This window comes from Neophocaena asiaeorientalis, unplaced genomic scaffold (genome assembly GCF_003031525.2).
Source record: "Neophocaena asiaeorientalis asiaeorientalis breed wild unplaced genomic scaffold, Neophocaena_asiaeorientalis_V1.1 scaffold46, whole genome shotgun sequence".
Classification (NCBI taxonomy): Eukaryota; Metazoa; Chordata; class Mammalia; order Artiodactyla; family Phocoenidae; genus Neophocaena; species Neophocaena asiaeorientalis.
In genome coordinates, this window is record NW_020175393.1 from 8,673,841 (window position 1) to 8,693,997 (window position 20,157).

Consider the following 20,157-nt stretch of genomic DNA (forward strand, 5'->3'; position numbering starts at 1 on the left):
GGAATAGGGAGGAAGAATGGGGAGGGGGTAGGTGTACTTACAGTGACAAGGACTAATACGCAGGATGCGCCTTCCCCAAGGTGTCGTCCCCCCTCCACTTCCTCTGCGGTGCCTCCTTCCTCCCGGGGGTGGGGGGAAGCGGGGTACGCCAGAGGCTTCCTCCCTTAAGGATTCCAAACTGAGACTGCCCCCCACCACCACCAATACCGAGGGTGAGAGGGGACGGAAGAGTCACCCACGGGAGCCAGAGAACTGGGACCTTAAACCCCATTACCGCCACCCAGTGCACACACCCAAAGGGAAGGGAGGAGACGCCAGCGGCTGCCTCCCGCACTTTTCATTTCCCTGACTGCCGGAACAGCGCGCCACCCCACCGCCTTCCCCGCCAGAACCCCGCGACACACAGGAACCGGCTCTGCGGCGGGGGCGGCCGAGCCCAGGGTTTTCCAGGCGCGCTCTCCCTAGAAGACCGGGCGGGGGAGCGAGGCGGGAGACGCTGAAAGAAGCCGGAGGGGAGAGGGTGGCCCTTGTCCCGCTTTTCCGGCCCGAAGAGAGGGTTACTTGGGGTGCTAAACAACTGGCAGTCAAAGTCAGGGTTGGAGAAGAGAAAGAAAGGGACACCAGGGAGGCAGCCGGGTAGGGTGCACGAGTGAAAGGAGTGAAAGGCCAGGCCCCGAGGATCTGCGCCACAGAAACATCTTGCTGATTGTTGTTGGGACCAGGATGTCCCAAGCCGGGGACGCCGGGGTGGCGGGGGAGGGGAGACCCTCCGGGCGGTACCTCCAGCATCCAGTACGCCAGCATCTTCCGCATGTGCGGCTTGATCTCCCTCTGCACACACTGGAAGTAAGAGGCGCGGGGCACGTAGCGCTCTTCCAGGCGGAGCAAGCTCTGCAGGACACGCTGGTCCCCCAGCAGCCGCGGGTCCGGCCCGGCGCGGGGCGCGTGCCGGGTGCCCTCGCAGCACAGCAGCTCCATACTCGGGCAGCGCACGGGCAGGGCGGGAGTGCGGGCTCGCGAGCCAGAACGCAGGCGGCGGGCCGGAGAGCGCGGGGCGCGGGTCTAGTGCTGGCGCTGGCACTGCGCGGCGGAGCCTCAGCCCGCCCCCGCCGCCGAGCGCGCCGCTTCCCTGACAGGCGCCCCGCCCCTCGCGACCGAGTAGCAACCGTGGAATGCTCGGACGTCGCGACGTTCCAGGGGGCGGGGCCTCCGGCGCCCAGACGGAAAGGGCTGGCGGGCGCTCCCCCTCCCCCCGGGCGGCCGCATTGGTCCGCGGGGCGCGGGCCGGCCGGCTTCCGGGCGCTCCGGGTCCTTCTGACCACCCGGCGGAGAGAAGTTCTTTCGAGGTGGGCCTCTTCCCCACCTCCGAGCCCTCCCATTTTGCTTCTCTGACTCCAGTCGCCCAGGAAGGACTCCAAAGTTTATTCATTCATTCGTCAAACCGTGCTTCGCCCTTGGCTGCTTGCGCTAAGGAATATAAATAATAATAAAACAGCTAGTTCTTAGTGAAGATTGTTCTAAGCACTTATTAAATCTTCACGAAAAAGCTATGAGTTAAGTCATACTGATTCTGCGGTTGAGAAAACTGAAGTACAGTAACTATGATAATAGTTTGTCTGCGGCAGAGCTAGGATTGGGAAGCTGACGATCTGGCTCTAGACTCTGTGCTCTACACCACTGCTACTTAAACTGATCCCCAGACCAGCAACATCTTCATCGCCTGAGGGCTGGTTAGAAATGCAGACCCTCAGGCCCATCCCTGACCTGCTGGATCAAAATCTGCATTTCAACAAGATCCCTGGTGATTCCTGTGCATATTAAAGTGTGAGAAGAGATAGTCTAAATCAGCACATTTTAGAAATACAACAGGGCGGAAAGGCCATGGCTTCAAGGCCTCACCTTGTCATTAAATTGGCCGTGTGGCCTTGGACAAACCCTGAAGTCGGCCTTAGTTTCTGTTTGAGGAAAACACGGGCAGAGAAACTAGCTCCTTTTTTTTTCAATCAATATATATATATATATTTTTTTACCAGTTTCTTTTTTAAAAAATAAATTTATCTATTTTTGGCTGCGTTGGATCTTCGTTGCTGTGCATGGGCTTTCTCTAGTAGCAGTGAGACGGGGCTGGCTTCTCACTGTGGTGGCTTCTCTTGTTGCGGAGCACAGGCTCTAGGCACGTGGGCTCAGTAGTTGTGGCTCGCGGGCTTAGTTGCTCCCCAGCACGTGGGATCTTCCTGGACCAGGGCTCGAACCTGTGTCCCCTACATGGGCAGGTGGATTCTTAATAACTGCGCCACCATGGAAGTCCAAAACTAGCTCCTTTTTGGAGGAGTTTCTTGCTCAGACTCTAAATAAAATCTTCCAGTTGCCATTTCTTCTACCTCCCAAACTTTGGGACTTTGCAGTTTGTCCAAAGCTGGATTCCACATGACCAGGAGGCAAACAACAAGCCTCCAGTAACGCTCCAAATGGGAGGAGGCCCTGGGGATCCCTGCCTCTCCTGGGGTCCTCCAAGGAGAGGAGACGCTAAGGAAGCGAGTTACTAGAGAAATGACACCCTATATAAGAGGCGAGCTCTGCGTTAAGCATTTGCTCAATGAATTGTTCTTTTTTATATAATAATTTTTTTGTTGTTTTCATATCATGGAAATATTCATCTGCATTGTAGAAAACAGAAAATACTGATAAGTCACACAAAAAAAGGAAATAATAATTACAATTGCACCATCCAGATAACCCTTTAAAATGTCGATGTTTATTTTTCTAAAATTATTCTCTGAATAAACACATATATTTTTTAAAATGAGATCATTCTGCGGTTTCGTAAGCTGTTTTTTTTCACTAAAAAGTATACTGTCAACACATTTTCCATCTCATTAAATATTCTACCACATATTTTTAATGACTTCCTAGTATGCCATTGAGTGAATAGATCATAATGTATTTCACCAAACCTGTATTGTTGGCGATTTGGATAGTTTCCAGTTCCTCTCTATTAGAAATAATACTGTAAAATATTTTTGTGGTAATATCTTTGTGCATACTCATGATTATTTCTAGAAGTGAATTAATTTCTAGAAGTGGAATTTCTCAATCTGAGGTTATGAAACATTCTAAGGCTTTTGATACAGTTCTTAGTACCAAATTTCCCTGCTGAAAGGCTGAACCAATCTAATGCACAAACATTAGATATCTACTTAAAAAAAAAAACAGCACCTCTACCAACCGGCGAGATGCAAAGTGGTTTATTAGTAATCTGCATAAATGTTTAAATTCAACAGCTCTTGTTGTGTCAGCGTGAATGTGTGCTGTGTACCTTGTCTGATCTTGCAAGTCGTCTACTCTCTTCAAAAATACAAACAAGAAGTTCCTTTAGTTAACTAATCATTGCATTGCACTCTTTTGTTAGGGAGAACAATGAATCTAAAATTATAAAGATTAGATATGAAGTTATGGGGAGGCAAAGATGTTGAAGTGTAAAGGGCTTTTAGGGGGACGGAAAAATGTAGCTTTTGAAGTGAAATACGTAACCAGAAACCAGATCTGTCCTGAAGGAAGATGTTTCTTTACTTTCAGAATTATTGAGTAGAACTGTTCAGTTAAGAAGATTGGGCATCTTTGATGAGACAGTAAATCACCAGTATTTTTTACTTTTTTCAGAAGTATATTATTATTTCCCCCCATTTTACAGAAAGGGAAACCTGTACTCAGAGTGGCTAAATAATTTGCCCAAGGTCACAAAGCTAATAAGTGGTAGAGGCATGATTCAACCTAGGGAGTCCGCCTGCAGAATTCATGCTCTTAACTACTTTATTCTACTGCCTCTTCTGCTCCTTCATGAGTGCGAATTGACTTATTAGTTGTTGGTTTACTGAGGAAGGGGAACACCTGCACCCTGGGGAAGGTGGCTCCTGGTGAGCAGGGCCTTTTGAAGGATACCTCTGCCTCGCCCCTAGCTGGGACTGCCATGCCCAGAGCAGAGTCATCCTGGGCCTCCAGGCCAAGGTCAGCTACAAGCCGGCTGTCCTACAGGGAGGCAGGTGAACTCAACACAGCGCCAAGGCAGAAGAGTTTCTGGAGGGCTGGCTGATCTGCTTGGGAACTTCGCCAAGCACCTCCACCTCAAAGAAATAGGGGCTCCCCTTGTATTTTTCATAAAAGAAGAAAAAAAAAAGACAAAGCACTGACCAGGGCCAATATGGGGAGGAGTTTCTGCCCAGGTGCATTCAATTAGAAAAAGTTGCTCAATGAAATGGCAAATTAGAGGGGTGGGAATGGAATGTCACAGGCCAGATGAAAAGCCCCAAGGAGGAAGGATGCAATGCTTTCTTCCTCTTCTTCCTTCTCCCACTCCTCCTCCTCTTCAGCACTGAAATGTCCCCATTTGAGAACTGAGGGGGTGGACAAGGTGATGGGTGAGGCCCATCACCCCACAGGCTACATTCTATAGCTGTTACCTTCAGACCCATTGAGATGACAGGTAGAGGCAAGGCAGCCTGGGTGGGGGGCTGGGGCAATGCTGCGGGGTCAGGCTGCTTGTGTTCAAAGCCTGGCTCCACCGTTTCCTCTTTGATCCAATGAAGATAATAATAGTTTTACCCCGCAGAGGGGTTCTGAGGACTAACCAGGCAGAAAGCATCTTGCCTGTGCCTGGCCCATATGAGCATTCAAAGATGGTAGTTTTGCTGTTGTCGTTGTTCCCTCTTTCAAGGAGTACGCTTTCTCCTATGAACATATACCCGGAACCCCTCAGGGAAAAGCAAAATTTGAGGACCAGAAGCCCTCCTTCTGGAATGGCAGCTCCAACAAACTTAGATGATCCATCTCACAGTGTGAAGTACATGGTCAGGGGGTTGGTGGTGAACACTGCAGGGCCTGGGGCCACACTGCTCTGTCACTCCACCCTCCCTGGCTGTGTGACTTTGGGCAAATTATACCACCTCTCTGTGCCTCAGTTTCCTTTTCTGAAAATGAGAATGATAGTAATGAAACCATGCTTATGTTGCGGGGTTTTGTTGCTAAGCAAGGCTGCTCGGTTTTGCAACCCTGCTTTAAGTGATTATTAACTTACAGGGGTCTCCCATACTTTTTTCTTTACTTACAATTCCCTAGTGGAATTAACTATCAGTAATACCTCCCCTAAGTGTGGTTGGGAGGATGAAATGCACTCATTCGTGTCAAACACACAGAACAGTGCCTGGCGTATGGTGAGCCATTAAAAAAAAAGTTCATCGTGATTGTGGAATTTACAGGCACAAATTTCTTTATCTATGGGGACTATTTATGATAATAAATGTAATATGATGGATGTGGAGGCACCTGGAAAATATAAAATGCCAGGGATTACTGTAGTGGTGGGAAAGATTTGGCAAATTCTTTGCTTCAGAAAGGATGAAGACGACAAGTGTTCTGGTCAATGAAACAATCCAGTATATGAAAAGCGGTCTAACATGCCTTTATCGGATTCCTAGTTTTCTGAGAACTGGAGAAACTTATATGAATGCTATTTCCCCCCAAATTTTTACTTGGAAATATTTCAAAACTACAGGAAAGCTACAAGAATAGCACAGTGACCACTAACACACCCTTCACCTAAATTCCTATGTGTATTTTGCTGAACTATTTGAGACCTAATTACAGACATCATGACTCCTTACCCCTACGTTTTTCAGCCTGTCTCCTAAGAATGCAACAGTCTCCCAGTAACCATGAAACAATGATCCCAATTAGAAATTGCATACTAATACAATACCACAAACAATCTACATACAAAGGTCCCCAGTTGTTCCAGTAATAGCCTTTCATAGCTTTTTGCTTTCTCAACCCAAGATCCATTCGAGGATTGTGTTTGCATTGTTACCTCTTTAATCTCCTTTACTCTAGAACAGTTCCTCACCCTTTCTTAAAAAGTCTTTGATGGACTTCCCTGGTGGTCCAATGGTTAAGACTCTCTGTTTCCACTGCAGGGGGCACGGGTTTGATCCCTGATGAGGGAACTAAGATCCCACATGCCATGCAGTGTGGCCGGGAAAAAAAAAAAAAGTCTCTGATAACACTGGTATTTTGGAAAGCCAATTGTTTTAATTAAACCAAACTGAACAACATTTTTTTTTTTAGGATTCAGGAGACACTTCAGGGCTTACAGTAATCCGGGTCACTATTTTCAGCATCTGTTTTAAAATATTTCAGATCAGTAATCTCCAAAAGTTGTGTTCATCCATTCCTCAGTAAAAACTAAGCATACTCTTCCAATGGATACAGAATACTTAATTTATAAACTATGTCCAAACCTGCTACTCTAACATATTATGTACATTATAGAACATACAAAGAAAATGTAAAGAGTAAGACAAAAATACATAGAATAGAATTTTTCACATTTTCTTCCCACTCTACAGTGGAATGTCTTACACCCAGTGTTCGCCATTATTTGTCTATCCAGCTCCCAAGACAGGTTTCACTATTGATCAAGAAACTCTTTCCCACTGAGCCTGAATGGGCCTTAAAATTTTTAACACCGGGGACTTCCCTGGTGGTGAAGTGGTTAAGAATCCGCCTGCCAATGCAGGGGACACAGGTTCGAGCCCTGGTTCGGGAAGATCCCACATGCCGCGGAGCAACTAAGCCCGTGTGCCACAACGACTGAGCCTGTGCTTTAGAGCCTGAGAGCCACAACTACTGAGCCCACGTGCTGCAACTACTGAAGCCCACGCGCCTAGAGCCCGTGTTCCACAACAAGAGAAGCCACCGCAATGAGAAGCCCGCGCACCGCAACAAAGAGTAGTCCCCGCTGGACGCAGCCAGAGAAAACCCGCGTGCAGCAACAAAGACCCAACGCAGCCAAAAATAAATAAACAAATAAATAAATTTAATTTTTTTAAAAAAGTGTTAACACCGGGACTTCCCTGGTGGTGCCGGGGTTAAGACTCAGCGCTCCAATGTGTGGGGCTCAGGTTTGATCCCAGGCTGGGAACTGGATCCCACATGCATGCCGCAACTAAGGAGCCCATGTGTTGCAACTAAGGAGCCCGCCTGCCGCAACTAAGACCCAGTGCAACCAAATAAATAAATAAATAATTTTTTTAAAATGTCAACACAGCACTCTGGACAGGGCTACCAAATCAGAGCGGGCACGTGAGTTGACCTATTTTCTGTTTCCGTTTTACACAGGAGGCTGCCTTCTCGGCAACTCAACACAGATGTCCAATAGGCACCTTCAGACTCAACTTCTCCAAAGCGGATATCCTAAGCTTTCCCTCAACAAACCTGCTCCTCACACCAGCTTCCCCTTATCAGCACATGGCAACTCCATCCTTCCAACTGCTCAGGCCAAAACACTCGGTGTCATTCTTGACTCTGCTCTTTCAAATCCCACATCCATCCATTGGCAGAGCATGGAACATCTACTTTCAAAATATCTCCAGAATCCACCCTCTTTTCTTCTCTTCCTCTGCTACCTCCCTGGTCCAAATTCAATTCTTTGTCCTAACTGGTCTCCCACATCCAACAGATGACCCATTTCTGATTGGTTCTATGTCCAAAACACATCTCCAATCTTTGCCTTTTCTCTATTTCTACGGCTACCACCCTGGCCTCAGCGGCATCATCTGTTGCTTGGTTTGGGGTGGTGGCCTCCTGACGGGCATCACTGGTCCACCCGTGCCCCATCCAGTCTAGTCTCAACCCCCCAGGGCTCTCCATTCACTCGTGATTATCTCTCAGTCACTCTGCTCTCGCCACACTGGTTTCCTTGTTACTCTAGGAACATACCAGGTGTACATGTCCCCTTTGTATTTGCTGTTCCATCTGCCTGCAGTGTTCTGCCCCTCGATGTCCCCAAAGCCCCTCCCTCACTGCCTTTGGGCTTTAATTCAGTCACATTTTTCATATAGCCTCTTCTGGCCATCCTACCCCAACCCTGATTCTCCCTGGGCCCTTTCACCGCTTTATTTTTCTGCTTACCACTAATCGCTAACGTACACTATACTCTACCTTCATGTTCTGTTTATAGTTTGTCCATTCCCTCATCACCCCACCGAAACCAAATGGTGCCTGGTATACAGTAAGTGTTCAAAACATCTCTTTTGCATGAATGAATGAATGCATGAATGAGACAAACTGGATGTGAGAAAAACACCAGCACAAGTTGCATAAGTGGCAACTCACTCGTGGTCAGTGAGGAGCTCTAGAGCACAGGGTCAGTGGGGAGGGGTGGGGCTGGGCACAGTGGACAGCATGTGTTCCCCCCACAAAGCCAGGAGGCTCTGCTTAGCCCCAGCCTTTTGCTACACCGTGGTAAGGAGCCATCCAATTCCTTTAGTTTCCAAGGCACACACATGCTCTATGGGCTGGATCTGATGGGCAGGGAGCAGTTTGCAATCTCTAGTCCATACGTTGCTTGTGAAAAGAAACCTCAGGAACTGGCCTGAACCCGTCAAGTCTCTCCTTATCATAAAATGAGAAGACAACCTATATATTCACACATGTGCTTTTTCTCCCTTGTTCTGGCTGCCAGGGTTCTGAATAAATGAGACCTTCCTGTTTGATATTTCTGTTCCACAGCTAAGGGTGAGGTGAGATCTGGGCCTCAGGTTTGGATGGGTAACTTGCTACAGCAAAACACCTGGCAAAGAGAGACTGGTCTTTGGACTTTCAGCTGGGAAGCAAGGAAGCCAGTATTCTTCATTCTAGGCACGAGATAGCCCTGCACCAGCTTAGCATCACGAAAAGTAAGAGAGGCTCTGGAGTTAGGTTGCTGTTTGCCGGTTGTGTGATCTTGGCCAGGTTACTTAACTTCTCTGTCCTGGGCTTCTCATCTGCAAAATGGGGATAGTAACAGCACATACCTCATAGGGTGGGTGCAAGGATTAATACAGAGAAAGTACCTACAACAGCCCCAGGCTCACAGTAAGTGCTCAATAAAGGTAGCAGTGATGGTTAACAATCCACACTTACTGGAACATGCTGGACCCGAGTCAGAGATGAGAAGCCTCTGTTTTAAGAGCTTCCAGTCTGGACTGGATGACTATGGTGATCCTGCATCATGGAGAATCCCAAGATGTCATTAGGACAGAAGACTTATTTACCTGGGCATCTGCAACCCCCATCAGAGGCAGGCAGCGTGATCTGTGTGTGATGGGCAGGGTGGGCTGCAGTGGGAGTGGTAGGGGTGGGGTGATCCTGGGCACCTGAATTCCATGAGGCAGCCTGCGGTGGAAGAAGTGGGACTGAAGGAGCTCAGAGGGTACGTGGGGGCATCAGAGGGGAGAGGCAAGAAGAGGGCACCCAGAGAAAGTTTAGCTCCCAACTGTGGGGCACCTACCCACAGTTGGGAATTTTAGGTAGTAATAATAGTAGTAGAGCCCACTTGCTAAGCACTTTCTCTTAGCCAGGCACTGAGAGCTTTACCAATTCACTCTAAGAGGCACAGGTGCTATTATTACCCTCCTATAACAGATGGGAACAGAGAGACACAGGGAAGTTAGGTAACACCCAACACCAGACAGTGCGCAAGTGGCTGTCTTAGTTTGGGCTCCTCAGAAGCCAACTCTGAGACAGGGATTCGAGTGAAGTAATGTACCTGGGAGGTGATTCCAGGAAGCACCTGGAAGAGTGGGGAAATGAGACCCGAGAGGAAGGAAACCGGTAAAGAATGCATCATTGGGTCAGTTACCACTGTGGGGTAGTGGCACTCAGTCCTTCTGGGAACTCTGGTAGATGATGAAAAGCACCTGCCTTGGGGGACCTGCTCCTGAGGGGCAGAGCGAGGGAACAGGGACACCTGTCCATCAACTCCTAACAGCCATGGTTGAGGGCTGCTGGGGATGGAGGTGGGTCTGGAATTAACCACCAGCACTTCCAGCTTTCCTGAGTGGTGGTGGGCATGGCACCGGGGGCCGACAGCCAGAACAGCCATCAGGGAAAGTCGCAAGGCTGGGGCTTGGAAGGGGGCTGCTGCACCCTAAAATGTGAGGTCCACAGGCATCTGGGTAGAGAGTGTGTGCTACCTCGTCAGAGGTGGGATTCGAACGCAGGCGCCAGGGTAGGAGTTCTAATCCTGAATAAAAATATTTTTAACAGTTTTGCGCTCATTCAAAAGTTGTATGTGTACCAGAACATCAAACCTGGGGCTTTACCACGCTTCCTTTTTTATTTTTTTAAATTTATTTATGTTATTTATTTGTTTTTGGCTGTGTTCAGTCTTCGCTGCTGTGCATGGGCTTTCTCTAGTTGCAGTGAGCGGGGGCTACTCTTCGTTGCGGTGCGCGGGCTTCTCATTGCAGTGGTTTCTCTTGTTGCCGAGCATGGGCGCCAGTGCGCGGGCTTCTGTAGTTGCAGCACGTGGGCTCAGTAGTTGTGGCACGTGGGCTCAGTAGTTGTGGTTCGCAGGCTTTAGAGCGCAGGCTCAGTAGTTGTGGCGCACAGGTTTAGTTGCTCCGCGGCATGTGGGATCTTCCCGTACCAGGGCTCGAACCCGTGTCCCCTGCATTGGCAGGTGGATTCTTAACCAGTGCGCCACCAGGGAAGTCCTATCAAGCTTCCTTTTAAGATACGTTATTTAACGAAAAACTGTTAATTTTGAAAATATGAAGTAGACAATAGCAGAGGAGGCACATGGATGTGGCAGCTGTGAGGACAGCATGTAAATGACAGACAGTTGGGAATTCGTGGAAGAGGAATAAAAGGGCAGAGTTTTGGGAATTCCCTGGCAGTCCCGTGGTTAGGACTCCATGCTTCCACTGCAGGGGGCATGCGTTTGATCCCTGGTCAGGGACTAAGATCCCGCATGCCTCGTGATGTGGCCAAAAAAACCCCCAAAAGGCAGAGTTTTGAATCTGAAGACCTCAATTTAAGTCCCAGGACCCAGTTCTGTACCAGCTATAAACACAGAACCAAGCAAGCACCTTAACTCTGGGAGCCTGTTTCCCCATCTATAAAAGAGGATAACAAGAGGCCAAACTGCTTAGAGGATGGTTCTGAGACCAGATGTGATAATGCACGAGTTAAAAAGCATGAAGTAAACTGTGAAGTGCCAGGCGAATCTGAGGAGTGATTCCAAGGAATACTGTGGACAGCAGTAGGGATGGGGGATCCTACTCTACCCCTCTTTGTGCCACGTGCAAAGTGCCCACCGTCACCACCCCAACTTCAGCCTCAGAACCAACTTCAGCAAACAGAACCCAGATTTTGTTGTGGGATCAGATGGTTGTTTCAGGGGAGGCCCGACACTCCCGTCTCAGAGGTTGAACCTAAATTCTTCCAAACCAAATCATGATAATTCCACAGCTGGTTTAGGAATGGGCAGCTGTCATATTCTAGCCATAAGGTGTGAAGTAAGTCTAATAAGGGGGCTTCAGTAAGTGGGGTGCAAGAGAAAAATAGATTCATTTCTGCCTCAGGTGAGAATGGATAAGATGTGCTAATATTTATTGGATGCTTACTATGTGCACTATTCTTAGAGTTTAAAACACTAATTCATTTAATCCATATAACATTAAACTTCTGAGGTAAAGCACTGCTATCATTCCATCTGACAGAGATTAACCAAGCAATTTACCCAATGTCAGATAGCTATGGGATCTGAAACCAGGTTTGGCTACAGAACCCACACTCTTAACCATGTTGCTGTGATGCCCAGAGTAGCTGCACCCATCTTGCAACAATGAGAGAAGGAGCTGACACCTGAGAATGACAGCTGAAAGATCAGAACAAATTTCCCTCCCTGATGTTGTTGAGCGGCTGAATTAACCAATCTTGGAACCACTGCTTTTTGTGATGTGTGAGATAGTATATTTTCCTTATTGCTTTAAGCTACTTTCACTCCCCAAATAAAAGTTCCTTTCTCTACTATCCCACGTGATAGGACAGCCTTCGATAGCAAACAGGCAAAGAACTCCACCAGACATTCAAGAAAACAGTAATTTCAATCTTATACAAACTCTTGCAGAGAATGTAAGAAGAGGGTTCACATGTCAACTCATTTTTAGTGTAACTTTGATTCCAAAACCCAACGAGTACAAAATGAGAAAAGAAAATTACACTTATGAACATGAATGTAAAATCCTAAGCAAGATATTAGCAAACTGACTCCAGCAATATATAAAAAGGGCAATATGTTATTGACTTTATACCAAATGCGTGGTAGGGGCTTCCCTGGTGGTGCAGTGGTTGAGAATCCGCCTGCCAATGCAGGGGACACGGGTTCTATCCCTGGTCCAGGAAGATCACACATGCCGCGGAGCAACTAAGCCTGTGAGCCACAACTACTGAGCCTACGCTCTAGAGCCCGCGAGCCACAGCCACTGAGCCCATGAGCTGCAGCTACTGAAGGCTGCGCGCCTACAGCCCGTGCTCCACAACAAGAGAAGCCACCACGATGAGAAGCCCATGCACCTCAACGAAGAGTAGTCCCCACTCGCCGCAACTAGAGAAAGCCCTTGTGCAGCAACGAAGACCCAACACAGCTAAACTAAATAAATAAGGTAAATAAACAAATAGAAAAAAAAATTTTTTTAATGCATGGTAGTTTATTTTGAAAACATCGATATAATTCATCACACTAAAAGATTAAAGGAGAAAAAAATCATATGATCACATCAACAGAAGCCAAAAACGTTTTTGATAAAATTCAACATCCATTTACAATATGAAAAAACTCTTGTCGGGCTTCCCTGGTGGCGCAGTGGTTGAGAGTCCGCCTGCCGATGCAGGGGACGCGGGTTTGTGCCCCAGTCCGGGAGGATCCCACATGCCGCGGAGCGGCTAGGACCGTGAGCCATGGCCGCTGAGTCTGCGCGTCTGGAGCCTGTGCTCCGCAACAGGAGAGGCCACGGCAGTGAGAGGCCCGCATACCGCAAAAAAACAAAACAAAACAAAAAAACTCTTGTCAAAGAAGGGATAGATGGAAACTTTCTTAGTCTGATATAGGGCATCTAATAAAATCCTACAGTAAACATCTTATTTAGTAGTGATACACTAAAAATAAACCAGGCAGAGTGCCAAGCATGCCAGGCCACTGGACAGAGCTTTGAGGGCCTTAGCAAAGGCAGGGAACGACCTAGGGTTACTGCTTCCTCCTCCATGGCCATCCTAACCAGTCCTTTGTTCTCAAGGCCACCTGTGCCCAATGTTCTCAAGGCAGACCATCATTTCCCACCCCTCTCTTAACTTGTACATTTTTTAATGAATAGCATCACCTTTCTTCAGAGTCCTCAGATTTTAAGCCATCTTGGATTTCTTCCTTTCTTGGGTTTCCTATATCCAATTAGTACCTAGCCCAACAAAACCATTCTCTGAAGCTCACTTAGATCCCACTCTTCCTATTCCTCCAGTAGGCTTTTAACAAATTTCTCAAAATTTTCCACCAAAGTAAACCCCCTTGACAGCAGAGAGAATTCATCTCTCTGAGGAATCTGGTTGCATAATCTAAAATTGCCTTCTGCAAACCTGAAAGTCTAATATTCTGCCTTAAAATTGTATATACATTTCGCATGTGGTCCATCATACAGTCATAACTGTTATAAAAATAATGGTTTAAATTACTTATGGTTAGGAAAATGAAATTCCATGGAACCCATGTGTATCATAAAACTAACCGAAGGAGTCTCAAACCCTCTTTTGAAAGGCTGGGCCTTTTTCAGAAATATATTCCTGAATGTTCTGCAACATTACTATTGCAGAAGCCTCCCTGAGAGGCCCTAGGTCTTCACCCTGCTTCCACACAGATCCAGGATCCGTGGCCCAGAGCCATCAGATTAATCTCTCACAGACATGCCTTTCATCTCCAGTCCAAGGACCTGCTTATCAGGTCAAATTTAAAAGTCAACCAGCCTGGCTTTTAAAGTTCTCCTTCAAGAGGGCCAAGGCACCCCATCCCATTTTATCTTAGCTGGAGCACTCCAGCCCACCTCAGGACCTTATCACCCACCACTGGCATCCTTTCTCCAAATCTAGCTCCTTCCTTCAAGGCCTAGCTCCTGGCCCACCAATTCCAGGAAACTTTGCAGGGTTGTAAGATTGAAAGATTCAGGGAAATTTTGAGACAAAAGGATTGTTGATGCCCAAAGAGGGGAACTGACTTGCCCAAGGGCACACAACCAGTGAAAGGTTGTTACAGACTGTTTTCATTGTTTCCCCCAAAACTGGAAACTCCTGGGGGTGGGTACCACATCATTTTATTCCCCAAATTTGTTAACCTCCTGTAGGATAAAGACATGGCTGTGGTTCTGGACTCCCTGCTCAGGCAACTCCCCTGCTTGGAAGGCCTTTCCTCCACCTCTGTTCAGTCATTCACACTTGCAAAATCCAGTTTAAGATCCCTCTAATTGTAGGTTATTCACTTTTTCCTTATTAAATTGTCGTTAGTGTTGTTAAAACACTGAGCAAAAAAATACATTTTTAGAAAAGATCCATATTTCCCCCAAACTCACAAATCCAAGCCAGGTGACTTTTTCTTTTCTTTTTTTTTTTTTTAACATTCCCTCCAAGAGTGTTTGAATCATTAATTCTCTCATTCATTTATTCCACAGATCTTCACTGACATGCTATCAAATGCCAAGATCCTCCTGGGGCCATGAATACAAGGACAAATAAGCTCTTTTCTCTTAAAGAAAATACAGTCTCCTGGGGGAAACGAAATATACTTTGCTTTCCTTTTTTCTTTTTCTTTTTCTTTTTTTTTTTTTTTGCTTTCCTTCTTAATAATTTACCTTTGCTTGATTCTTCAATTGACTCAAGTATGTGGGTTTTGGGGCTTTGACTCATCCTGTGGCCAGAAAGTTCCCTGAAATCAGGAATTGAATCTTCTAATCTTTTTGTATCTAAGTAGAATATGTTCCAGTTAGTACTGGTTGTCCTGATATAATTATTAACGGTGCACCCTTTCACTCTCAAAAGTGCCCGGTTTGGAATAACAAGTGTTGGTGAGGATGTGGAGAAATTGGAGCCCTCCTACACTGCTGATGGGAATGTAAAATGGTGCGGCCGCTTTGGAAAACAATTCGGCAGTTCCTCCAAATGTTAAACAGAGGGACTTCCCCGATGGCGCAGTGGTTAAGAATCCGCCTGCCAATGCAGGGGATACGGGTTCGATCCCTGGTCCGAGAAGATCCCACATGCTGCAGAGCAACGAAGCCTGTGCACCGCAACTACTGAGCCTGCGCTCTAGAGCCCATGAGTCACAACTACTGAGCCTGTGTGCCACAACTACTGAAGCCCGCACGCCTAGAGCCCGTGCTCCGCAACAAGAGAAGCAACGCAGTGAGAAGCCCGCACACCTCAAAGAAGAGTAGCCCCAGCTCGCCGCAACTGGAGAAAGCCCATGCGCAGCAATGAAGACCCAGTGCAGCCAAAAGTAAATAAATAAATTTTAAAAAGCATTCCAGATTGGATTAATAAATTATATGATCACCTTTTACCTAGGGTGGCCTTAGCATGAATGATTGACAGCATAAGGGCTTTTGAGTTAAACCTGGGCTGAATCCCACCTCTGCCACTGACTTCTTGTGTGACCTGGGAGAAATGATCTGATTCCTCGTCTGCAAAATAGGGTAGTAATATCTGCCTCAGAGGCCTGTTGTGATGTAAGTAAGCTTATGCGTGAAGAGTGCTGGGAGCCCCCCAATCCCATATTCAAAGTACTCAACTTTTAGTAGATATTCACACTGGAAAAGTCTGATCCAGAACAGATGGATGGATCAGTGGATGGAGCAAGCCTGAAGCAACTCAAAATTCAGGGAGCAGGTTTATCCACTCCACAAAACGATATGTTCTCCTTAAAAAGGTACTCAAGGAGAAGCAGCAGACCAAGTTCCCCGCTGTCATCCATTCTGCTTGGTCATTCAGCGCCCACATCCGGTGACCTACAGGGTGCAGAGCCCTAGGCTGAGCTTCCTGGAGAATAATGGGGACAGATCAGGATACCCACTTTCAGAAGTTTCCCCTCAACAGCGGGAGGCTGGGCGTGTGCAGAGGAAGAAGGCAGCCGGCACAAAGGCCACGTAAACAAGTCCAGGCTGACCGGAAGCACCCCTGGTCTGAGTGCCTCTGAGCAGATAACCCCGGCTAGGTCAACCGTGTGCTCTCCCTGAGATGTGCCCTCCATCACCTACCATCGAATGCTGAGGTGTGTCAAATAGTCCCAGTGATGCCTTAATCAAAACCCTCATCCACAGCTCCCCTCGCTCCTCCATACTCCATCTGCCTCTAGAACTACAAAAACATCTTCCAGGGCTTAAGCCCAGGCCCTGGTTTTCTCCTCTCACGTACACCTCTGAGACCTCACCCTATTCCTTCAGCCTCAGCTTTCATGTTTCTCCAGCTCTAACCTTCATCCCGAACTCCCAGCCCACACCCCCACCTGGATGTCACACAGACACCTTGAACACAAGATGCTCGAAACCTAACTCTCCTTTTTTTTTGCATTCGGTGTTGGTTAACCATGATCCACTGGGTCACCCAAGATGAAAACATGGACATTAGTCTTTCTCAGCTCCTCTGGATCCGAGTTTCCACATCAATCTATAAGCAGATCCTGTCACCTCTACTTCCAAAATGTCTCTGGAATCTGGCCCCTCCATTCAAGGCTCCGGTACTCCCAGCTAAGCCTAGCACTGCAGCAACGCTCTCTTCCCATGGTCTCTCTACCTCCACTCGCCCTCTCCAGCCTGTGTTCCCCAGGATTGCCCAACCACTCTTTCAAAACTTCAGGAATGCACACGTGCTCCCTTTGCTTCTTTAAACCTTAAAATCTCTGTGTCTACAGGGCAAAATCCAGACCACTTATCTGAAATGGACGTGCAAAGTCGGCCATTAAAAAAAAAGGCTGCCATGATCCACCCTAAATTCTCCCTCCAGCTTTATCTCCCCTCCAATCCCCCCACCCCTTCCGACCTATACTCCAGGGCCACTGAGTGTCCAACACAGATGCTCCTACTCAGCCCACACACTGCTTTCTGCCTAAACCCCACATCCCCACCGCTCTTCCAATGCTCCATGTCCTTCAAGGCCAGCTCATATATCACTTCTGCAGAGATGCTCGCCTCAGTTTCTCTGCTGAAGTCTGAAGGGAGCTGTGGGGTGAGATACAGGGTCCACAGAGGCCACCCTGACTACTGACCAGGAAGGAGGAGTGTGCCTTTGCCAAGTCATCATAATTCAGGGTCGGGTCCTCAGCTTTGCAGGAGAAAGTGTGTTTCTTGAGGCTGCCTGTGGAGTAGACACAATCTAATTGTCTCCAATAAAGGCCATGGAAAGAAACAGAGAGACAAAACAGAAAAACAGAGCCACAGGTGAACCTCAATCCCAGCTGATCCGCCCATGCTGTCATTGACACGGGAAGTCAAAGTCCAGCCAGAGTGTGGCATGGTGAGCAGAGCAGCCTGTCCTCAGCCAAGGCACCCACTGTTCCCACAAAAGACCGTGTAGGGACTTCCCTGGTGGCGCAGTGGTTAAGACTCCGCGCTGCCAATGCAAGGGGCCTGGGTTCGATCCCTGGTCGGGGAACTAGATCCCACATGCATGCTGCAACTAAGAATTTGCATGCCATAACTAAGACCTGGCACAAATAAATAAATAAATAAAAAGACCACGTAGAGCAATGGTCGACATTGTGAGTCAAGAGTTACAGAACTGGCTGGGGGCTTCCTGGTGGCGCAGTGGTTGAGAGTCTGCCTGCCAACGCAGGGGACACGGGTTCGTGCCCCAGTGTGGGAAGATCCCACATGCCGCGGAGCGGCTGGGCCCGTGAGCCATGGCCGCTGAGCCTGCGCGTCCGGAGCCTGTGCTCTGCAACGGGAGAGGCCACAGCAGTGAGAGGCCCGCGTACCAAAAAAAAAAAAAAAAAAAAAGTTACAGAACTGGGGTTTGAAACCCAGCGTGGCCACTTACTCTGTGACTTTGGATGACTTAACCTAGACTCTTGCCTTCCTCATCTGTCAAATGAGGCTAGTGATTCCCTTTGTCCTGGCTATTCCATCTGCCTGGACCACCCTTCCCCCTTCTCTCATGCCTCTGCTCACTGTTCACCTTCTCAGAGAGGCTTTCCTGACCTTTTTAGATAAAATGGGAGCCACTTCCCCTACCTCTAGAATTCCCATCCTCCTAACCCTGCCACATCCCCAGTGCCTGGACCAGGGCTTGAGGGAAGTGTTCAACAAATGCAGCAGAATGGCTGAGTGAAGCAAACGGATCCCACAGAGGTGTGAGGCTGTAAACTGTACAGAACTGTGCATGGCCCACCCCATGCAGTGTTACAGTTTATTAGGAGAGCCTCCTACTGAGAGCCTGCTACATACCAGGCACCCAGAGATGCCCAAGGAGAGCTGGGGTCTCAGAGTCCTGTTGGAAAAACAGATGGAAACCTCAGGAGAAGGGCACCTGCTCCAGGCTGTGTGTGTGTGTGTGTGCGCGCGCGCATGTGTGTTTATGTGGTTTTTCTCCTAGTGAAGACTTAGTGATGCTTAGTGAGGTGCAAGGACCAGGAATATTTGGTGTGTGGTTCAGCACTGCCAGCAGGTAGGGCGCAAGACAGGATGGTGGCAAGAACGGAGGCCGGACAGAAGGCAGGGCAGATCATGAAGGACTTTGTGGCTGCAGCAGAATCTGAGCTGTGCCCCAAAGGCGATGGAGAGCTATTGAAGGGTTTTCATCTGCACCAGAACCTGAGTACATAAGCATCTGGAGTTTCAGGAAGAGTAAACTAAGTGAGCAGTTAAGAGGTTCTTGTAATAACTTAGTGAGAAATTCCAAGGGCAGCTTATGATACTAGAAGAAATGCAGGAGACAGAATCACTGGGACTCGGTGGCCATTTGGATGGTGGTGGGGAGAATAGTCCAGGCCGACTCTCGGGAGTCTGGCTTCGGCAATTTGGAGGAAGGTGCTTCTGTTTCCTAGGATTAGGAATCTAAGTGGAAGAACAGATTTAGGGGAAAAGATTCTCTGTTTCACAGGTTGCCGTTGAAGTGTCCACATTCAAGTGAAGTCCCACACCGGCCAGACATAATAAATAGGCGTCATTTATAGAGTCCTTACCGTGCGCTTGGAATGCCGAGTCTACTTTCATTCTCACAACAATCATATAAGGTAGGCATTACTATCCCATTTCACAGGTAAACAGACTGAGACTAAAAACATAACCTTTAAGGTCCACAGCCAACATGGGCCCCGCTGGAGTGTGAGCTCTGGCCCTGGCTGCAGACACCCTCCCCTCTCTCCGACCTTGACCTGGATGCCTTGAGCCTGGACGACAGGGGTATGCAGGCACCTCTGAAGTCCTCAGCACAGGCAACACAGCCCCGGACTGGATGCTGCCACCTAGGAAATGTGGGAGAGCAGAATACAGAGATCACCCACATCCAAGGGGTAAGTGGAGAAAGAGGGGCCTCGGAAGGGAACAACAGCCCGAGAGGTGAGGAGAGAAGGGAGAAAGCTGAAGCAAAGACCTGACGCCAGATCACGACGCCGCCGGAGGTCAGCAGGGCCAGGACCCCTCTCTCAGCCCAAGCACCCCCAAGCCCCACTGACGCATTCTTTCTTCAGATACGTTAACAGAGGCCAAGGGTTAAGGTCAAGCCCTCCTTGGCTCTAGAAGCCTCTGTGTCTCTTTAGATCAGTTTGCCTATTTTTACTCTGACCCGTTATGTATCGATTTTATAGTTTACCTCAGAGCAGAGGATCTTAATTTCAATTTCTGGGAAGTTTCTTCCAGGCTGACCTCCTGCAGTGTAGAATGTAACAAAAATGTTATCTATTAGGCCTGTAGACTCAGATCTAGATGAAAATACAGGCTCTGCTGTGTGACCTTGACCCTCAGCCTTCTCACCTATAAAATGGGGATCATATAAGCTGCTTGTAGGGGTGGTTCTGAGGGAGAGAAATGCACCTCCAACATCCAGTTTATGGTATGTGTTGTAATTATTACGTTGTCTCCATTTACTGCTTGGCTTCATTCCTGATCACTTGGTGAACTGGTGAAGAATCCTTTTTTTTTCAGCGGCGCCACGTGGCTTGCGTGATCTCAGTTCCCCAACCAGGGATTGAACCCGGGCCATGGCAGTGAAAGCCTGGAATCTTGACCACTAGGCCCACTAGGCTACCAGGGAACCGCCGAGCTTATGAAGAATTCTGATGCCCCTACTCCACTCCCAGACCGGGAGACC

General features: G+C 48.0%; 1 protein-coding gene across 3 annotated transcripts in view; it reads right to left on the reverse strand.

Moving 5' to 3' along the window:
* CCND3 (cyclin D3) overlaps positions 1-20,157 on the reverse strand; it is an 81,382-nt gene that overhangs the window by 6,488 nt on the left and 54,737 nt on the right. Inside the window, exon 1 of one of the 3 annotated variants that reach the window (XM_024766257.1) lies at positions 781-1,454. The exons of 1 other annotated variant lie outside the window; for it this stretch is intronic. In XM_024766257.1, coding sequence (XP_024622025.1) covers positions 781-978 — 198 coding nt within the window. In that variant the 5' untranslated portion in view covers positions 979-1,454. Of the gene's footprint in view, positions 1-780; positions 1,455-20,157 lie in introns of those variants that run through there. One more of the 3 variants, XM_024766255.1, reaches the window with a different exon arrangement.